Source organism: Priapulus caudatus, unplaced genomic scaffold, assembly GCF_000485595.1.
Source record: "Priapulus caudatus unplaced genomic scaffold, Priapulus_caudatus-5.0.1 Scaffold1004, whole genome shotgun sequence".
Lineage (NCBI taxonomy): Eukaryota > Metazoa > Priapulida > Priapulimorpha > Priapulimorphida > Priapulidae > Priapulus > Priapulus caudatus.
Window position 1 is genome coordinate 83,699 of NW_014578065.1, and position 22,730 is coordinate 106,428.

The 22,730-nt window shown below is 41.4% G+C and overlaps 2 protein-coding genes across 3 annotated transcripts in view; one reads left to right on the forward strand and one right to left on the reverse strand.

Annotated features, from left to right (window-relative positions):
- Positions 1–10,905, forward strand: part of LOC106814916 (28 kDa heat- and acid-stable phosphoprotein-like) — a 14,440-nt gene extending 3,535 nt beyond the window's left edge. The window contains exons 2-6 of the mRNA XM_014819299.1: positions 6,934–7,040; positions 7,420–7,521; positions 8,487–8,614; positions 8,928–9,079; positions 9,482–10,905. Of these exons, the coding sequence (XP_014674785.1) occupies positions 6,934–7,040; positions 7,420–7,521; positions 8,487–8,614; positions 8,928–9,079; positions 9,482–9,513 (521 nt within the window). The 3' untranslated portion in view covers positions 9,514–10,905. The remainder of the gene's footprint in view (positions 1–6,933; positions 7,041–7,419; positions 7,522–8,486; positions 8,615–8,927; positions 9,080–9,481) is intronic.
- Positions 10,906–11,855: 950 nt separating this feature from the next.
- On the reverse strand, positions 11,856–22,491 carry LOC106814907. Of its 2 annotated transcripts, none has more exons than XM_014819285.1 (7): positions 22,405–22,491; positions 15,537–15,769; positions 14,401–15,299; positions 13,946–14,110; positions 13,497–13,576; positions 12,520–12,692; positions 11,856–12,278 (listed from the first exon to the last, which is right to left on the reverse strand). In XM_014819285.1, the coding sequence occupies exons 2-7, from the start codon at positions 15,712–15,714 to the stop codon at positions 12,046–12,048; spliced, it is 1,728 nt and encodes a 575-aa protein (XP_014674771.1). In that variant the 5' UTR covers positions 15,715–15,769; positions 22,405–22,491; the 3' UTR covers positions 11,856–12,045. The 2 variants fall into 2 exon arrangements, with proteins under 2 accessions (XP_014674771.1, XP_014674772.1); XM_014819286.1 differs by lacking the exon at positions 22,405–22,491 and adding an exon at positions 16,943–16,963.
- Positions 22,492–22,730: the final 239 nt, after the last annotated feature.

The following is a 22,730-nucleotide window of genomic DNA, read 5'->3' on the forward strand; positions in this document are numbered from 1 at the left end:
AGGAGATATGTTACAGGGCAAAAAGGAATTCAAGCATTCACAATTTCACTTAAGATATTCGTATTTCTAAGCAGGTTGCCGAACACTAGTGCTAGAATACTGTCTAGTATTGCAAGGCAGCATAAATCATAACGTTGTCTATTGTCGTAATATTGACTCAATTTGAGGAAACACAACCAGGTGTGTTCAAGTTTGATCAGCTGTAAAAGAAAACGTCACAAAGTTAAAAACGGGAAAATACCAGATGCTTCCAATATGCCTTATATATATAAGGTTAGTTTCAGTCACGTACGTACATGTCCTGACGTAGAATTTGGTCATCTTTCATTATTCTGGACAAGTGATGCTAAATTTTAAAGTCGTTTTAGTAAACCAGAGAGTAACATGATCTGTCATGAATCGAGCCACGGCTAAGCTGGTAAAGAGATGATGGTAGATGTGATTTTTTTTCACGTGAGACCTGCTTACACATCATCTAAGAAATGTATATAGCTCCAAGGTAACAGCAAAACGCAAATGAATTCTGTGCACGCCCTCACGTTGAATGTTGTGGAAATGACACAAAATGCTGTACGTACGACAGCAGGTTCAGAAAATGATTCCATAAATTTATGTTAAAGGCACTGCAACACTAACAATACTGAAGACTGGCAATTCTGTGTGGGAAGGCAACACTAATATAATCATGATGAAGACAGTTACTTCTACTAGAAGGGAGAGTAACAGGGTATGTAGAATTATTGGAGCCGCAAGAACCATAACATGGCACATAGCTCAGAAGCAGAATTAAAACTACTATCCTGATGAAAGAACAAACCGGCATTAGGCAATTAAGCAATATCTTTATAATGACATGAAAATCGGTTACAACAATAGGTTTTCGGTCTGGTGATTGAAGAGAAAGCTCCAATTTTATTTAAGCCTGATACATTAAATTACGCATTTCAAACAGCTCATACGTACTCACAACAGCACACGCTCCAATCTGCATGATAAACCGCAGACCCATACATAGCACATTCACGAGCAGCACGTCACATGCAACACACTCACTCACACACTCATTCAATGTGACAGATAACATGCACAGATAAATTCATTATTCGCCATATCTGTCTATATGCTTGTTAAAATTGTAATTTTTCTGGCAGTATGATACATTCTACTGCGCAATCTGCACGTATTGATCTGTCCATACCAATCTGTTCTGCTTTTATATAGTCCCGTGGACTTTGAAGCATAATCTTTGAAAGGCTTAAAGAAGTTATTAACAAGTGTAGATAGCAGGGTACTAGTCACACATAGCTTAGGGCTGGTACGCGTATCTACCTACTATAGTACCATCTAGCTAACAAAGTGTAGAAAAAAGATAAGCGCGAACTTAATTTGCATGGCCTAGCCTTTGTACTTATAACTGGGCAATGAAGCGTTGTTACTCTCTACCACAGCAAGTTAGGACAAATTCTGTTATCTCTTAGTTTTAAGTATAGTGTTAAGAAATGTCTGATTGGATAAAGGTAGAAACATATGAGCATAAGAGTATGATTTCGGCTAAAAGAATTTCGTTTGAAATTTAGACATAAGAAACAGTTTGTATCGTGCTGCATGAGAATGTACTTGTATGACTTGTTAAAGACTAGAAATTTGTAAAGTATTTAAATAGTTAACTGATAAAGTGTGCTAAGTCATGGCTTTTTGTTATATAATAATCCATTGGTAGTTAATCCAATTTATGAATTCAGAATTTTATTGTAAAAGTTATGCTATGATATTGTAAGTATGATGGATAATGCCTAAATAATATAAATAAATAAAATACACAGACATTGGTTTTATGGGTGTGGGTGTTTAACTTTAGGGAATTAACAACTTCAACTTTGGGCTTTACATACTGAAACAACACAACAGCCAGCGATGCCAGTGTCAGTGAGAGCAGAACTCTGCATTTCATCAACAAAGTGCACTTCAGTGACAACAATGTATATACGCCCTGATAGCAATGGGTTAGACGGGTCAAAATTAACCTGCATACTTGAAAGTGATTATTGCGGAATTTTTTTTGGCTCAGAATAAACAAATCATAGCTGAATATAGTCTCAAACGTGACAGTGGAAATATCACTGGATTAAGTACCAACAATATCAAAACACCGCAAGATTTTGGTGGCAGATTAGTAGCGATAGAGAAAAATTGATTTAACGCCACATCAATACAACAATTACATTTTATCGTGTCACGACTCTCAAAAACAAACAAAATAGCGTCTCAAAACAAGCGAACATAATATGTAAAACAAAGGGCGTGCAATTCTGTTTGGTAACATATTATTGGAGGTTTTTATGTCACTAATTCAGACCAACTATTTGTCATTGTCATTCGCCTGTGTTACTATCTGTCTGGCAATCCACAAGCCTTCTCTAATACGTGGGCATTAGTACTACACTGCTGTTACGCTAGTATGAAGCGTCTTCTTGTTTACACTCTGAACCTGATTATCTAACAGGTGCGTGTATGCATTGCTGGCACCGTGGATAGATGTCTCGCGCTACGCGCAGCGCGAGAAACAATTCGAAAGATGGCAACGGGTAAACAGAAACAGAATGCAAAATGTAATGTGGGCATGATATCATTCGGCGGATTGGTGAATACGAAGGTTCTAAGACATTTTATCGTACTGGCTACCTGAAAAAAACAAATTGCTGTTACTCAAGCTAATATAACGGTAGGTAATCATGAAATGGGGAAAACACTGGAAAAAGCTAAGTTCTTCGGCATAGACGCTTTAACTCCAAGAAACGTGCATAACTTCGAAAGACGCCTGTGTACAGTGTGTACTGTGTTACATGTGTAACAAGTGGTGGCAATACAGTGATAATACCGTGTGACGGTGTGTAGCGTAGTGAGTTGAGCATTACGATAGTTTGCCAGCTGTTTCAGTCACTAGATACTATTATAGGCCTAACTACTGAGCTAGGCCATCCAGAGAGACAATGATACAAGATTGCATGGGCATCAGTCTTTGCTGTTGATCGCCAGAGCGCTGCTGCGCGAAGAATGAGAGAGCGCAGCAATCCGGCGGAGATATGCGCGACACACGATCGCGCAGGGGTTGTTCAAACGTATGAAGCGCTGTGCCGGCAGTGGAGACGTGCGCCAAGATTCGAAGGCCGGGTGCACGTCTCCACAGCGCAGTCAGATGAATCGTGTAGTTTTAGAAGATAACAGATGAACACTTTGTTCTAAATGAAGAACTATGCGGCGGCTAAAAAAAGAGCAAGTATACAGACCTTTGAATTTCATTGACTAGTCAGTCAAGAGGCATTGTTGGGGTGCCAATTATGGCAGAGCTTCCATTTGAAATAGCCCATCGAAATCTGTCAAGTGAATTGTGTTTTTGCGCCACCCAAAGAAAATGTCTCCCTCTTACATGCACCCCCTCAGCCCTTCTCAAATTTTGAAAGTTGCCTTGGTGCCTTTTAAAATTGCCTCTGTGCCCTTCCATTTTAGAGAAAATTCAAGGCGATTTCTCACGTGCCCTAAAAAAATTGCCTTGCCCTTCTCGCCGCTTAATTCGAGCCCTGAGGGGGTGCATGTAACAGGGAGACATTTTCTTTGGGGTTTCGAAAAATACAATTCCACTTGACAATTTCATGGGCTATTTCAATTGGAAGCTCTGCATAATGGACCCCCAACAAGCCCTTTGACTGACTAGTCAAGAAATTCAAAGGTCTGTATATTGCTCTTATTTAGCCGCCGATAGTTCTCATTTAGAACAAAGTCTTCATTGTTATCTTCTAAAACTACAGACCATCTGCTGACCGCTGTGGAGACGTGCACCCGGCTTCGAATTTGGCGCACGTCTCCACTGCGGACAGCGCTTCATACTTGAACAACCCCGCGGTCGCGTGCGCATATCCCGCGGAATTGCGCGTCTCATCCGCGCGCAGCGCTCAGGATCAACAGCAAAACTGTGCCATGCAATCTTGTATCATGTCTCTCTGGATGGCTAGTAGTAGTAGGCTATAATAGTATCTAGTGACTGAAACAGGCTGGCAAACTATCGTAATGTCACTCACTACGCCTACACACCGTCACACGGTATATCACTGTATGCCACACTGTGTACACATGTAACACAGTACACACTGTACACAGGTCTTTCGAAGTATGACCGTTTCTTGGAGTTAAAGCGTCTATTGCGAGAATTTTCCAGTGTTTTCCCCACTTTCATGATACCTACCGTTATTGCTTGAGTAACAGCAATTGTCTAGAGTAACGATAAAATGTCTTAGAACCTTCGTATTCACCAAATCCAATGATATCATGCACAATTACAATTTTGCATTCTGTTTCTGTTTACCGTTGCCATCTTTCGAATTTTCTCGCGGTAGCGCGAGACATCTATCACGGTGCAGCAATGCATACCACGCACCGTAGAAATCAGGTCAGAGTGTAAACAGAGACGTTCATACTAGCGTAACAGCAGTGTAGTACTAATGCCACGTATTAGAGAAGCTTGTGGATTGCCAGACAGATAGTAACACGGGAATGACAATGACATAAAGTGCTCTGAATTAGTGACATAAAAACTCAATAATATTTACCAAACAGAATTGCACGCCCTTTTGTTTTAATTATGTTCGCTTGTTTGAGACGCTATTTGTGATTTTTGAGAGTCGTGACACGATAAAATTTATTGCTGGTATGATGTGGTTAAATCAATTTTTCTATGCTATAACTGCACAAAATCTTGGTGTTTTGAATGTTGGTATAATCAGTGATATTTCCACTGTCAGTTGAGACTATATTCAGCTATATTTCGTTTTTCTGAGCCAAAAAATTCGCAATAATCACTTCAAGTATGCAGGTATTTTGACCCGTCTAACCCATTGCTTCATGGCTATACATTGTTGTCTGAGTGCACTTGTTGATGAAATGCAGAGTTCCTGCTCACTGACACTGGCATCGCTGCTGTTGTGTTGTTTCAGTATTAAAGCCAAAGTTTAAGTGTTAATTCCCTAAAGTTAAACACCAACCCATAAAACCAATGCTGTGCTATTTTATTTATTTATTTATTTAGGCAATTATCCATCATATACAATACATAGCATACTTTTACAATAAAATTCTGAATTCATAAAATTGGATAACTACCAAGGATATATATACACAAAAAGCATGACTAGCACACTTATTTACATTGTGGTCCTTGTTTTGATATGCCTTGAATCTAACAAAATTTTTACACTACTATCAGCAGTAACTATTGAAATATACAAATTTGTAGTTTTAACAAGTCATACAATGGTACATTCTCATGAGACGATACAAACTTTTCTTATGCCTAATTTCAACCGAATTCTTTTAGCCGAAATCATACTCCTTTGCCTCTAATGTTTCTACCTTTTCCATCAGACATTTCTTAACACTATACTTAAAACTAGAATAAACAGAATTTGTCCTAACTTGCTGTGGTAGAGAGTAACAAGCTTCAATTGCAGTATAAGTAAAAGGCTAGGCCATGCAAAGTCCGTTATCTTTTTTCTACACTTTGTTAGTAGATGTACTATAGGTAGATACGGTACCAGCCTAAGCTATGTGTAGACTAGTACCCTGTATCTACACTTTGTTAATAACTTCTTAAGCTCATAAAGATTAGCCTTCAAAGTCCACGGGACTATATCAAAGACAGAGAGAGACAGAGTTGGTGAGATGGACAGATCAATACTGCAGATCGCAGTAGAATATCACTACTGCAAAAAATACAATTTTAACAGCATATAGCAGATATGGGAATAATGAATTTATTGTGATGTATTCTGAATGAATGAGTGTGTGAGTGAGTGTGTGCATGTGATGTGTGTGAATGTGTATGTATGGGTCTGGGTTTATATGAGATTGAGCGTGTGCGTGTGAGTAGTACTGAGTACGTATGAGTGTTGAAATGGTAATTAATGTATCAGGCTAAAATAAAATTGGAGCTTTCTCTCAATCACAGCCGAAAACCTGATTGTTGTAACCATTTTATGGTCATATAAAGATATGCTAAATTGCTAATGCTGTTTGTTCTTTCATCAGATAAGTAGTTTTAATTCTGTTCTGATCTAGCTGCCATGTAGGTCTTGCGGCTCCAATAGACTTCTACATACCCTGTTACTCTCCCTTCCTAGTAGAAGTAACTGTCTCATATGATTATATAGTGTGCCTTCCCACACAGATTGCAGTCTTCAGTATTGTTGTGTAGTGCTTTAACATATTTATGAATCATTTTCTGAACCTGCTTCGTCGTAAGCATTTTGTGTCATTCCACAACATTCAAGTGAGGTGCACAGAATTCATTTGCGTTTTGCTGTTACCCTGGAGTATACATTCTAATGGATGTGTAAGCAGGTCTCACGTGAAAAAAATCACATCTACCATCATCTCTTACCACTTAGCTGTGATATCATGACAGCATCAGTTGACCTCTCTGTTTTACTAAAACTAGCTTTAAAATTTACATCACTGTCCAGAATAATGAAAGTTGACCAAAATTTAGTCAGGATGTACTATGGACTGAAACTAACCTATATTATAAGGCATATTGAGCACTCTGGTATATTTCCAGTTTTTAACTTTTGAGTTATTTTTACAGTGATCAAACTTGAAACCTGGTGTGTTTCCTCAATATTGAGTGCAATATTACGACAATAACAACCGTTATGATTTATGTGCAATACTAGACAGTATTCTACACTAGTGTGGCAACCTGTAGAAATACAATATCTAGTGAAATTGTGAATGCTTGAATCCTTTTTGCTGTAACATGTAAGGTACTAACATTATTACTGAAAACTCATCAGTTCACACTTAAAATTTTACGAATAGCTGTTTCCTGCTATATGGAATGTTAATCTATATCATCATTGTTAATCTTGGCAATAATGAATTCAGGTGGAGGTAGGGGCAAGAAGAGTCACAAGGGAAACCGAAGACACTTCACATCAGAAGATGAGATTAAAAGGCAAATGGAAGATGAAAAAATAAAAAAGCAACAACAGGTAGGGATGTAAAATAATGAACATTCTGAATGATGTAATCATTCACACTACAATTTAATTTCTCAGCGGTCCATGATTTCTCGATTGATTGTTTTTTGAGCAATTAACTAATATAGTGTGGTTGATATCACGGTCAGGGTTGCTGTCTCTGGCTGGGAATGCTGGGAGATGCCCAAATGCAAACCCATAACCAAAATCCATGTTCTCAGTGTCTATTTCAACCAAAAATTGGCTCATGGTGAGATGTTTTCAGATCGTATACTATTTGTCAAGGTAACTCCTTTATTATGTTGAGCTGGTTACCGGTGAGTGTAGAGTTATTGTGTAAGCTGCTGGATATGTGGTTAGATAAACTAATATCATCTTTATATTGTGACAGGGAGACAAGGAGGGTTCTGGTTCAGATGATGAGGGTGCTACGAAAAAGGCTGGTAGTGACGACAGTGAATCGGAGTCTTCAGAAGACGAGGGAACCGATCAGGTCAGCTAACTCAACATATGACTTGTCAGAGCTTGTCATTGGGAAATTTCCGGTTTAAAGGCATACTATAGGCCCATTGATTATGCAATGTTGACGAATGCTAGAGTAATGGCACCTTGTGTAGTTTATAAGTACATAACCTTATAGCCAAATGCGTATTAGTTTGTCCAATAACACCGCTGGTTACATTACAAGCAAGACTTGAAATCGGTTGTTGATATTCATTTACGTGCCGTAAATGTCATCCAGGAGTCAAGCGATAATGTAAACATTTATGCAGCCCGTATGTTTTGGACGCCAGATGAAATGGAGGTGTTAGCGGTGTAACCACGGCCACGGACTAAACATGAAAATGGAGTAAAACACACGTACTAATCATGGACGCACATGGACAGCCCTGACAAAAAGTTCCTTATCACGAGCGTTCCCTGTTTACGAAATCACTGATGATAGCATTGCGTATGGCCGAGCATGCGTGTGAAAATGTCCGGTGCACTATAAATCTATATCACACCCGCTTTGCCGGCAGCGGTTTGAAACTGTAAGCAACTGATTTCTTGGACTGCGGATTTCAATTATACATTTCTTAGTAACCAGCAGTGATATTGGACAAACTAATACGCGTTTGGATGTAAGGTCATGTACTTATTAACTACACAAGATGCCAGTTACTCTAGCATTCGTCAACATTGTATAATCAATAGGCCTAGTATGCGTTTAATTAAGAGTTTATGACTGTATTTAGAGTTCATTAAGAGTTTATGGCACACTAAATCAGGATGCATCAATAGTTGAATACATATTATCTTACAAGTTGTGAAAAATATTTTTGTATATAATTTTCTGTCTAATTATTTAGCAGGAAAAGGTTTATCCATGTATACCATATAAAAATCCGTTCGTTGTTCTGTCTTCAGTCAGTCTTGATTTTTGGTATAGACGCTACTCTGATTCTCTCTTTCTAGTTAAAAAAAGGAGTTGCTAGCCTCATAGCTGATGAAATAGAAAACCCAAACAGGGTGGTACAAAAAACCAAGAAGGCTGAAAATGTAGACCTGAGTGAACCCAAGCCAGAGCTTTCACGACGAGAAAGGTGAGTAGTTATTTGTATACACTAAACCTTATGCAGATCATGGCAGAGAGATATAATAATAATAATAATAGTAATAATAATAATATATTCCACATACGTTTTACAGAGATTTCTTAGTAGCCACTTATAAAGTATTATGGGTATATGTGAAAGTAAATTATTCTGTAGGACAAGCTGGGCATATCTACAAAGTGTGTAGCTTTCGGCCACCAGCTAATAAATCCCCTGTCTTATTAATTTGTTACTTTATGTTACTCGTTAATAGTCTTGGCTGAACAATATGACAACTTTTATGTATTTATTTAATGAATAGAGAAGAGATCGAAAAGCAGCAAGCAAAATTGCGTTATCAGAAACTGCATGCACAAGGCAAGACGACTGAAGCCAAATCGGATCTGGCACGGCTGGCAATAATCCGCAAACAGCGAGACGAGGCAGCAAAACGAAGAGAAGCAGATGCAAAAGGTGCGATTATGTTTTGACACTACAAAGTGCAGAGGTTAGAGTACAGCTTGTATGGAGCATACTACAGTGAGAAATGTGCCTGATGTACCTAAAGATGGTAGAATGCACACCTGAAATAGATGAGAGCAGTGACACATGTTTTATTAACTGTGGTAATCATTGCGTTGTGTCACGTTATTCAAAGTCATATCCTAGTAGGATCATTTTAGTGCACAATCAGCCTTGAAGTTCGAGCAAAGTTTCAAATTTTATATTAGCTAAAGGTAATTATCATGAGACATAAAATGATATAGAATATAACATTTAAATTTATTAATAAAATATAATGCATAAAAGCATTAAAAATTCGTCCTAGAATATAATCGGGCTTTCTCAGGTTATCCCACCTCATCTATATTTCAGCAAAAGATGTCGCCAAACCAAAGCAGACATGAAGAAGAAATAAATGGAGAAGTCTAAGAATTCTCACTCCATACCAACCTGGGATGCAGGAACAACGTACTGCATAATTTATTACATCGTTGGCACCCCCTTCTAAATTTGAGTTGCATGAAATGAATAGGTATTGTTCCCTTATCTTCATAATGGCACAAGTTGAACAATGCAAACTAATCGAATATTATGTGTGTTGATAACTTTTGCCCAATGGTTATAGGTGACATACATCTATGAATTATACCAGTGATCATTCTAGGCAAACTTGAAAACTGTTGCTGTGTGGTAGTTGATGTAATCTAAATTGTCTAAAGTGTTGTTATTTGTGTAAAATGAAAATAATGCAATGCTTACTTGCATGTCGTTATGTGGTCAATGGATATTCTGTATATCGCAGTGAATGAGATATGGATGCAATATTAACGATGTCTAGGGTTTAACAGATAATAGAAACAATTGGCTTTCTCATTCAAGAAGCTACTTGTCACTTCTATGCTCAAAATAACTTTCCAGGTTTGCATAAACATTTTAGGCGCCTGTGTTTACGTAATGAAGTTACGTAATAATTTTATGTTGCCTGGAAAACTAGTCGGTTCAGTATGGTCTGTTTTGAAGGTGGGTGAGTCGTTCGTTATCTTTCCCAATATATTTGGTTTGGTATGTTTGTATTTAAAATGTGGTGCTCGCAGCTTATAAGGGGTGTGTCAGCAAAACCATGGTTGTACAAATATGAGAAAGGGGTCGGTCCTGCAAGTACTAAATAATTTTCTATATGAAAGAATGCTTATGTTTCATGCTTTCATGTTGTGTACAGCCATATCCCAATTACTATCTAGCTGTCTTTCACTATACATCATTCCCTACTGCACAAATTTTGAGTTTCTTTTACTTTTATTGCCCACCAGATCGTTCAGTTCATTATGAATTCCTATCCTACAAACTTAGTTTCGTCTATTCTCAATCCTACCCCTCGTGACATCGCTTGTCTGCCCTGTAGTGCAAATTTTGTTCAGTCTTTGTCCAATTTCTTTCTGCTATGCAGAACCTCCAATGCACAATTTCTACCTTTATCTGTTCTGTACCACCATTGCCTTATGTGTACTTAATATACATAGGTTTAATAGACCATGCACAGATCAGATATTTTCAATTTTCTATAGTGAAGCTATTTTATTTGGTTTGCTTGGTACCTACCTTATCATTATTGTGTCAAAATTGGAATGGCTCTTTTTCCAACTTTTCTGTGTAGTATGTCTCTCACTTGAAATGTGAAGAAATTTATTGCCAACATCTAAATCATGTCAAAAGCCAATATTTCGATTTTGTAAAAAAAATACATTATATTCGGAACATGTTCTATACTAGTGACAATAATAACACAAGCAACAATATTTCTCAATCCTATTATGATATTTTTACAATACTAAATGGACACGTAAGTGGACATAATTTGGAAACACACAACCTGTATGTTTATTGCACATAATTGACACTCACCATTACTTCAATCTTCCAGCACATACATTTCCAAACGAGGTTAGGTCCCCACCTATACAGGAAGCTAGTTGCCCGGCAACAGAATTTGGTGACAACACCTGTACAAACTAGTAACCACGGCACCGCACAGCATAATCAGGTAGGGGAAATATAAATAACTATTGACTAAAACAACTAAGATTTCAACTAGTACAGTGATGCAGCCAGATTCATTTTCAACAAGCACTAACAATTAAATAAGAGGAAAAATATAGAAACCACTGACAGGCGCCTATAAATTGTTCCCCATAAACGATGCATAAAACTGTTAATTCTGTATACATGTAAATGTGTAAATGGATTAAACACCTCTAATATATTATATCTTCTAGAACAGTAATAGAATTACAGGATTGGTACCTTAAGTAAATGTAATCACATTTTAGCCAAGCCACGTAAATTTCACAACTCGGCAAGCAATGCAAACTAGAAGCCAACATTCTTCTAACTCCACTTAACTATTTAGGGATGCAGGATTGGTCAACTTAGAAATGGTGCCTGGTACTTTGTTGTGAATGTGGCATGGTCAGGCAATATAAATATCTCGTACAATATTTAAAGCAGTCATTTGTACGGTTTATTCCCGGTTGGCCTACTCCCATTTCGCCTACAGCAAAATTCCCAGTTGGCCTACACCCATTTCGCCTACTCCCAAATCGTCTACGCTCAAAATTTACTCCATTCCTATTTCATCTACGATCGGTTTGTTCACGAAATAATCATTTATAAATAATAAAATATGGTTTTGATTGGCATACATAGACTACAGGAACAAGAAGAAAACATAGGTACAAATAATGAGAACACAACTTGACAAAAATAGAAAACAATAACATAAAAATGAAACAACGGGGGTAGGCGAAATGGGAATATTGCCGATTGTGAGAGTAGACGAAGGCAAAATGGGAGTAGACCAACTGGGATGTTACCATTTGTACATTGCTCTAGAATGGGGAATCTCACTTCCCTACTGGCGATCAGGAAACACTATTCATTCACGACATTGAGACATTTTTCACGCCAGACGTCTGCTTGTGCTTCTTGCTGTCAAGATGCTGAGCGAAGTGTGACTCCGAGTTCAACATGGTATCGCAGCACGAGCAGTAGAACTTCCCGCTTGGTGTCTTGTACATTGAGAAGCCGCTCTTGTGTGAGACTTTCGCCTTGGTAGAGGGCGCCACTGGCACGTAGGTTTCGCTTACGACGACGTAAACTGGAAGATCGGCATCTGAAAGCAAGCAGTAAAGGCAATGAAAGACGTCCAATATGAAATCTTCTGTCACACAACTATTCCAACACTCCTTCATTATAACTATTAACTACTTTGAGAGCACGTGCGAGTTTTGTTTATCCTATTAGGATATTTTCGAATAAAGGTCCGGGACTATTAAAAACACTCAATCCAGCACTTTACATCAGTTATCTGTTAGCTGATATTTTCACTGTAAAACAATTATCATGGACCTCACCTTTTTCTTCATCATCCGATTTCTCTGCATTGACCCATCTGCGTTTTAAAAGCCCACTGATGTCGTCCAAGCCATTGACTTTGGATTTATGCTTAGCTCCATCGATATGGTCCTGAAGCTGTTCCCTTGATATGAGATGCATGTTGCAGAGTGTGCATGTGTATTTGATCGTCCTGTGGAAAATGACGACAAGTGGCTATACTAAGCTTTAACTAACCTATCCGACTGAGCTACATAACAACGTCCCCTTGAATATTTTTACTAGGTCTGCAAAATTAGGCCAGTATAGGTGTGTTAATATTTTAATACATGAACGAATGTCTACTATTTGGCACTTTCTTGCTAACACCTGTTTTTAGAATGTTCTATCACAACAATGATTAGCTGGAGATGCCTGTCAGTCACACTGGACAGACGGGTCGCTTGGATTATGATCACACAAAAAACAGTTAATAACACAATAATCATGCCACGTCAAAAAATTGCATATTATTTACACATTTCAATGTTTTTTCAATCTATTTATTGGTAATGCAGAATCTTTACTATTATAAATGACACATGGAGTATTTTCTCAAGGCTATAACATGGTCGAAATTCGCTTAAAAAACACTTGCGCATGCCGCAAGTTAGGTTAAACAATTACTTGCGCCAAGAGATTTTTACTTGCACCTACCTCTGTTGCTCTCTAAACTGGCAGTATTGAAATTCGCTATTTACTAGTGATTGCGCAACACAAGTGATTTTTACCGAACGCAAGCGATGTTTCGTAGTAACCCGCGGCTGCCGCAAGTCAACAATATGCCAGCTACTTACGTATTTAGAAGTCAGACCCATTTTATTTTGATTTCTGTATGAAAGTGAAGAGTAAATGACTCTGAATCAGTGCAGAAAGACACAAAAGACATAGAATAAATAATAAACTAAAACAGGGAGGAAGGGAAGGAGCCCCTACTATAAGTTCACAATGAACATACTTGGTCATCTGCTTTTTGGATACGACGATGGTTGGAGGTGGATTTACTTTCTGCAACATCTTTTTCTGATGAGGCTTTCCCTGCAAATAGTTATTTTATTAATACACCCACGAAGACAGATACCACCACCTCTCTAAATTCATAAATACAATAGCCTAACAAAATTAGCTCACTAAATAAAACACTAAATTTTAAGTCAACAGGCAGCCAGAAGTAATAAACAAGTTTTAATAAAGATTTAATACAATATATATATATATATATACATATTTAAATTGTTCTTATTGCTATATAATGACAGTAATAAAGAAATTTAAGTGAAACATCAACAATCCTTACAGGCTAAAAGATTAATCCCAAACGGTTGCCCATGGTTGCAAGAAATATCTGAAATCTGTTGTCATCATTTTGCAAGGTCATAAGTCGTACTAACCCAACACCATACTCACATCGTAATGCTGCCTGGCATGGTATGGGGACGTGAAAACCACACAACACAACTGACAGCTCTTTCCCTCCTCAGACGTGAAGAGCTCAGCAAAATTCGGCATGGGCAGGTTCTTCACGGCCTTTTCTTTTTGTCGCTTACCCGCTGCTTGCACCGCTGCCTCAATCTGCATGGCGACAGTATTAAACGTCATCAACCTAGGAAACCCTTTTGCTGCCACTATTGCATGCACACACATATATACATAATACATGAAGATAACTGTACAGAATACATATTATAGCAAGAGCTTGTAACAATTAATGACTTCAGTCCACTCATTAAAATATTCGACATGGCTTCATATGGTCAGTACAGCAGCCTAACTTCTATGGTTCTAATATGTTATAGTTAGTAATTTCATATTTACATATTACGTAAACACAACATGTGAGTCGTTACACTCTCCTTCAATACCTTGGTAATTTTTGACTTGGTAGCAACAGTAGTAACTGCATGTGTTTTACAGGAATTGACTAGAGTTTCGTCCACAGCTTTCAGTTTCTTTGCATTGACTATATACTGTTTTGCCTTTTTTGAGTGACTTTTCCCTGTGTAGTGGGCAGTGGCCTGTGCTGGTGCATTGCAGCTAACATTGCACAGCTTACAGTATAATGGTTGGCACATGTCCACTGGCACCTTAACATCGTTGTCCAAAGAATTTTCTATAGATGCATTTCCAGACAACTTGCGCTTTTGCGCCTGACCAGATGGTTCCGGAATAATGGTTTCACTCTGTGGTGTTGTTGTGCTTCCTGCATCGACCACTTCCTCTTTTCCGGACATGGCCGCTGTATCTGCCACCACCTGCCCAGTGTCATCAGGAGGCACTGTTACATTGTCGCAGGTCTGCGGATAGACCTGCATGCTCACTACAGGTACATTATTACTAGATGGAACAAAGGTGGGTAAACCAGACCTGGTAGCATCCAATGCTATGGAAGACAATGACGGTGTAACTGACTGGGCTACTGGAACCTTTGGCCAGAGATGTCTAAATGGAGGTATATTCGTGGGAACAGGTGGGTAAGCTTGTTGCAGCCTTATACAAGAAGCAGTGGTTAAGAGAGTAGCACTGCTCTTAAATGCCTGCTGGCCAGCAGGCCGATATGGCACTTCATAGAGGCTTGGACTTGGCCCTGGTGGAAGTTGAAAGCCTGTTTTCACCTGGGGGCTGCAAAACTGTGTTGACTGAAACCTCATTCCCAGTGGCCGATTCTGAGTTAGGGCTTGGGCTGCAGAAAGTTGTTGATGCTGCATCACTGGCACTCTAGGAAATGTACATGGGTATGTTGCTGTCATTCTTGACCCAAGTGCTGAAAATTAAATAAAGATATGACTGTTTATACACACATTTCAGCATCCAATAAGCATATATATGTACATGTAAATGTAATCATATCTATTTACCTAACTAGCATTTAACCAGAAGATATTTTGTTAATGACAAATACATGCATACATATGCAAAAAACGTCTGTCCACACACGTGTGCTTGTGTATGTTTGTGTGGCTGTGCGCATGCTACCACGTAGCGCTAGTGGTAGCGATACCTGATATTCCATTTCCACCTCCTCCGGCAACTGGAAGTGGCACGCTGAGCGGAGGGGGCGGTGGAAGAGGGAGATGCGAGATAAAACCAGCTTTGCTGTCACTGTTCATGCCTACACCTATGCCTCGTTGGTGAGCCATCCAAGGATCTCTAGGTCTGCTAGATTCTAACGTCCACATCACTCTCTAGCCAACAGCTTCGATCTGTGGTCACCGAATCAGCATGCTCTCTAACCTACAAGTACAACAAGTTAGCTCAGGCATTTACGCTGTGATGGTGACATCATTAGACTAATAGTAACAGCATAAATGACACGCATGATAGCCAGCATAAATAATACCCCAGGGCTCACAAGCCTCACGCATTTGGCGTGAGCCTCACGCAATGCAGCACAATCTCACGCTCTCACGCACATTTCTGATAGTGCCCGAAAATCTCACGCAATTGCAAGAATCTAGTTTTTCTTCGTTGCGTGGAGTGGGTTTAGCCGAACTTTGCCGAAAAATGCAGGAGACGAGGAATGGGAATCTCGACATCTATTACTCGTGGCGCACCCAGCAACTGATTTTGCTAATCTGATGTCACGCGTTACTATAAATAGCCTTTCGCAGCGTTGGCCGGGCGCGAAGCCCGCTGGAATCTCAGAAAATCTAGGTGAGTTTAAAGCAAATTATGACAAATTAAGTACCCCCAAAACGACTGTAAAACGACAAAAACTGCCTTCGGCCTTGATTTTCTGATTCAAAATAAATCTCACTCATTTTTAAAGCTACCCCTTGAGAGCCCTGAGGCTGATACCCTTGTGGCAGAATGAATTGTGCCCTGGAAAATTTATTGGTCAGGTGACTATCTTGTGCTGGGGGCAATTAATGACTGTCAATGTAAAACCTAGCTCTAGTAACTATAGCCCGCGTCCGGTTGCCGCTGGCAGGGTATACCAAGCCAGCGGGACCGTATGCGGGCTATAGTTACTAGAGCTATGTAAAACTAAAAGTTATACCATGATACACACATCATCATGTATTTGTGTCTGTCAAGGCCACACTTCAACGCTTAGTTAATGTGTGTACAGAACCTGCTGATGGCATCTGTAAACATAGCTCGGTGATCGTAAAAGCCTAGTATTACTAGTAGTACTGCTATTACTAGCACTTCGCTATTTTACTCTTCTTGAAACTTGAAACTTGAGCCTCCAAGGCCTGGCTGTTACTGGCATAATGCTAGACCAATAAATTGTGCACTAAATTTTTTTATATTCTGATGTTATTTTAGGGATCAATAGCCTTCCATAAACAAAACCTGTGAATTCTGTTGTGCAAAATGCACGACAACCTTTTCAATATTTATGGCCGTGTTACATAGAAAATCAAAGAAATACCTAAAGCCGTCGCTTTATTAACATCTTACCTACATTACAAAACACTTGTCTGGCAGTATTGAACCGCACCGGACAGCGTCTCAGCGATGATTTCATTGGCCGGTGAGAAATGTCGTTGTGCGGTTCAATGCAAGATTGGAAGTTTTGTGTGTAGCGAAGTTTGCGTGATTTTTATGTTGTGATGTTTTAATAAAATAAACGTGATTAAAGAGGAGAATACTGCATGATAAGTGTTTTGTGATGTAGGTAAGATCTATGTTAATAAAGCAACTGCTTTAGGTATTTCTTTGATTTTCTATGTAACACGGCCGTAAATAGTGAAAAGGTTGTCGTGCATTTTGCACGTCTTATGTTAACACGGCGCACGTAAATTAGCTGAAAAGTTGTTCTGTAGTTTTTGCTCACGGGACAGTAAATTACAGTGTTTTTGCTATGAAGGTGTACGCCTTGGAGCCCCTGCAACCAATTAACAGTTGCAGATAGTCTTAAATAACACACTGCAGAGCCAAGTTAGGGCATCAATTTTCATTGGGTACGTCCTATATTACGACATTATCATCGCTCCTACTTCGATCAGTGGAATAAAATTTCAATTTCTTTTTTCTTTCGCGGCTTTCTTTCTTGGCTAAGACCCCCTAAATATTTTCGGGCTATCTTTATTTCATTCCAGGGATCCGTTTATTCACTTGCGCAGGGGGGCGGACTTTATATCGCGAAAACGGAGAGGAAGTTATTAGCTCTTAGCTAAAAACAGAAAAATGCTACAATTAACAAACAGGACGGGATTCCTCGACACACTTTCGACTCGGTTCTTTGCAGTAACGTAAATTTGCGGTGGACTAACTCTATCACGGCCAGCAGGATTACTCTAGGGGGAGTGGAACAGTACCGATCGACGTTGCTCATAGTCAAGCATAAACACGCGCTGTTTTCTTTGAACAATCAGGGAGCCAGGAATGAACCAATCGGAGAGGCAACCACTCGCCGCAAGGCGCTGAAACTCTACTTCCGCAACATGGACTAATGTGATCGAGACATCCCGAGAAAAAATACAACCGAGTTCGCGCGCACCCCCCTGTTGGGACACTGGAATTTTCGTGGCCGCCGGCTATAACCCAGCCCATCGTCTCCCTACGCTGACAGGCAATCTTCTCTGCGCCACGCTCCCGCACGGGCCGCGCTCGCACTCGCTCCACGCCACTCCGCTGCCGCGTCACGCGGCCCGCCATCTTCGCGTTGCACGCCTGCCATTCTGCCTACAGGCGGCTCTTGCCCAGGAAGCAAAATGCGCGCTGATTAGACCCACCAGCAGCTTGAAGCTACGAGCGCTTCGCGAGCTCAGTTGTGCGCGCGCGCTTTGGCTCGCCTCGCTTTCGTCGCAAGCGCGGAGGCTCGCTGGAGGCTGAAGGTATCTTTCGATTTGTCTAGTACGCACACTACTGCGGTCTTCCTTCGCGGGTAGGAGGTTGTCCTCGGAGGAGGCGCGCCTGCAAGCGTGTGCGCTTGGTGAAGTGCAGTGGCGCAAACGTCTTTTTTTCGTGGGCGATAGTGTGTCCGTGCCTCGCGTCAGGACCAAGCGCGGGTGGCTGCAATTTCGCGGCGCGTCTCTCGCATTGCGAGCGATCGCCTTGCAGCCGTTGTGCCGTGCCAGTCTGCGAGGCTGGGTCGTGCTTTTTGACTTCGACGATGCCTTGAGCGTGGCGGCGGGCCACGGTGCGGCGCGGTGTGTGTTAGCACGGCATTTGCTTTCTGCCTTCAGCGATGGTTTTAGCTAAATGCACTCCACGTTAGCGACACAGAATGGTAGAGGGTTTTGCTCATACTTGTGCTTCAGGTGGACTTATGTTGAGGCGTTCAGTCGTCCGGGCAGACAGACGCAAAAACTCTCGTGCGCGAGGATTTGTTCGACGATTCGCTTACGTCGGATAATTTACGGGTGCATACTTCACATTGCATGTCTGCGCTGACTAGTTGTGAGAAGCTCAATTACGTGTGTCGACAGTCTCTCCGAGACAGGCGCGGTGTTGTGCAAGTCGTGGATTTTACTCGGTTTCACTCATATTGCCTCAACAGGCTCTGATATTTAGTGCCTGTGACGCGGTTCCTTTACCTAGGGCTACTGACGCTAGGGCCGATACAGCGCCGCCCGAGCGCATAGTTACACTTTCCGACGTGCAATGGTCACGACGACCCGCGCAGGCCTGAACAGCACACAGCCACGACAACAGGCACACACATCACGACACGACCTAACACACATCCGCGTGTCGCCACACACACACGCACCGCGCACGCGACCACAACCTAGCCACAACAACGCACACGACCACATCGCCACGCAACGCGACAGAGCACGCACGCCCAGCACAACGCACACACACACAAACAGCAGCACACACACAACCGAGCAGCACACACACGACAAGCACCCAATACTAGACGCACGCACGTCCGCTCCAGCACAGCACTACAAACACCTCCTCGCGCCAGCCACAACAGCAAGCAACTCACACACACACGGACAACAGACCACACACAAAGCAGCACAATGACAACGATACACCAACAGACCCACACGCGACCGCAGGCGCACAGACTGACACACGACACAACATCGCCACAGGCGCAACGGAAACAGCAACACACGCCCATCCAGCACAAGGCGGACACACACACACGGACACACAGAAGCGAATTATCGAGCCAACCAGAGAGGCGCAACACACAGCACACACCAACACACAGGCACACAGCATACTTCAGACACGCACACAACTGCCAGCCACGAGGACCATACAGCGTCACAGAGGAACACACCGACACTCCGTAGTGGAGTGTGCACTCTACCAGACTATTGTTCGAAGTCTTTTGCTTTACAACGTTCATAATGTCTTAAACTTATACTAATGTGATTTTGAAGCCGTCATACGTGAAGCAAATCAGGGACTATTAGAGAACAGAAAGAAGATACGTCTATAACTGCTGATAAGCTAAATGTTAACAATCGAGACTCTAGATCTCACCTTACGTGCTTCATTAAAGACTTACAAAAACGCAAGGTTCTTACAACTCATTTGCCCCACCTCGCACCAGAGTCTGTGCTACGCGCTGCTCTCTCTCTGCGTTAAACCACCTATTAGCTAGCGCTAAGGCGGGCACGGCGCTAAGCTACAGTTCCACGAAACGAGGTCTTTCACACTGAGCGTCAGTTTCTTGGCGAGACTAGCACAAAGATCTTCTGTCTTTCGCGCAACAGGGTCGTGCACGTCATTGCCGGGGTAGCGGCTCCATGGATGTCATAAGAGCGGACACTCTAGACGGCAGACGCAGGAACAAGCAATGCTCTCGATGCGCGGCGTAGGCAGCAAACTTGTCTCATTATTGTTCTAGGCTCTAATCTGCTTCTCATCTCTAGTGGCATATCGCGGCTAACCATAGGCACGCGCCATACTCTCGACGCATAATACTTGCTTATTCTGTTGCGTAGATTTCTCACTGGAGATGTCTCAGCGCGAACGTATATCTGCGTTAAACGCAATAGGTTCACGGGTTCTCGGCAGTCAGCTGCGACCACGGCAAGCGAACGAAAGATGCGTGCTTACATTTTAGTGATTTTTATAATTTTAATCTCGACGTGATTAGGCTCTGGTGTTTCGGCTAGATCACGAGTAGTGATAGTATATGTTTGAAATGACTCGACGTAATCACGCTGAGCGCTGTGCTAGAGTGGGATAGTATAATCAGATGGGTGTCGACTATATTTTCGTCTTAAGTTTGCGTGTGCGCACCTCGCTTGGTTAGACAGCGGACGATAATACAATCAAAAGGAACCGTGTGCTTGACCACTATAGTTTCAGCTCTGGCCGATGCGGACCCAGGTACGCATGCATGCAATCAGTTGATGCGCATGCCATCTCAATACCAGTGTCGCCATGCCATGCCATGGCATCCCATGCACCATCATCTGCGTGACACAGCTACTCGCATATTCCCATGGCGTCTTTCGCTTTTCCTCGGAATCGGGCATTCCTCGCCGATTAGCCATTCATTTATTTCCTCGTGTGAAGCAGCTTCTCTTCTATGGGCATATTGCGGTGTGCTGATGCCATGCACTTAAAATATCGCCACTGCCATCCCCATCAGACTCGCGTCACCCATTTCTTGTTATCTTTCGCTTGCTCCCTGTCGCCAGTGGCCCAGTTGACTTTACTCCAGTTTCATGCTATGTCCCCTCCAGATTCCCATCCATCCCAATTCCCATCCGCATCCCATGCTCCATCGCTAGTCGCCCTCCAGTTCGAATCGCTTCACCCTATCCCTTCCAACGCGCTAAGTAAAGAAATTATAAGAAATGTTCCGTGCGGCCGAATGTGCGACCGTGTTAGTTAACTATCTAGCTGATATGGTTAAGGTTAGGGCTTATGAGTTTAGGGGAACCCGCTCCCAGGGGAGTTAGGAGTAGGCGGTAGAGCGACTCCCCTAGACTCGTTATCGGGAGTAAGGGATTACGGTCGGACATATTAGATAGTTTAGATATTTGACGTACCAGGGTACGTTCCGCGTTATACCGGACGCGTTACCAGGTACTGTTCCGGGCAGGTACCCTGGGGAGACATAGACCCTATCAGACGCCAGTGCGAGCTAACAATAATGTACCGCCAACCCAGAGGCTAGGGTTACAAGCCTCCCTGATCCTTTTGTTGCGGAGGAATGCGAGTGAATTCACTCGGCGCCCGGTTGCTGGTGGTGCCGTTTTCAGGAGCCTAGAACTTCAAACTGTTTATTTCTCAACCACGACCTTTTTCTTCCGCTATCTGGGAACTTTACTATGTATCGCAAATACTCTTGTATTAAACAATATAACCGTGCTACAAAAAATTCGAAGTGACGAGCGGCGAATTATTACTGAGCCGCCATTTCTTGGTTGACCTTGATGACTGTACGCATGTTCCCAATGCGACATAGCGAGATCGGCCAACGCAGCGCCTCCGAGTTGGTCGATGAATCCAGCCCTTTCAAACCTGAAGTGAGTTGTCACAGGATCAACAGAAATGGCCGCTCAGTAATTATTTCGCGCCTAGTCACTTCGAATTTTTGTAACAGGTTATTGGTTTAGTTTAATACAGACGTATTGCGATACATAGTTAAGTTCCCAGATAGCCGGAGAAAGGTTCGTGTTGAGATAAACCCAGTTTGGAAGTTCTAGGTGTCTGAAAACGCACAGGCAAACCGGTCCCGAGTGATTCACTCGGGCATTCGCTCCGCACAAAAAGATAGGAGGCTTTGATAACCCTAGTCTCTTGGGGTTTGGTTTACCATTATTGTATCTACGCCAGTTGCCAGTGGCGCGTCTGTCTAATTCCAGTTATAAATTATAATGAATCACTTGAATCGCAGTCTTGTTAAGTCGTAGCTGTCCTATATTCTAATTAACCGAATATCGCTAGACGTTTTTCGAAGTTTGATAAGCTAGAATGTTATTCAGACATACATTGTTGCAGTAACGTAGTCGTTACTTTATATGTGTTTTAAATAGAATATTGCACAAAACTCACGCAAATGAGCCTTATGAACAATCATTATAAACATGTGCACGCTTTTGTTTTTAAAAATGGGGCCTCTATGCCCCGCATGAAAAGGTAGGTCGTGTGATCGCCAGTGATTATCAGAATTTAATTTCTTTTTAAAATTAGACATTAAGTATGAACAACGGATTAACAAAATAAATCACAGCCGAAAATATAGCATTACCGATTATTTATGATTTAAACAATTAAAGAATTTTACATAGTTCCCAAAGGTGGCCTCTCAGATGCA

Coding starts and splice junctions, on each gene's coding strand:
- LOC106814907 (XM_014819285.1), bottom strand. CDS start 15,714: ATGTGGACGTTAGAATCTAGCAGACCTAGAGATCCTTGGATGGCTCAC. Junction 15,300..15,536: donor AGGTGGAAATGGAATATCAG/GTATCGCTACCA, acceptor TTTAATTTTCAG/CACTTGGGTCAAGAATGACA. Junction 12,693..13,496: donor TCCAAAAAGCAGATGACCAA/GTATGTTCATTG, acceptor CATTTTCCACAG/GACGATCAAATACACATGCA.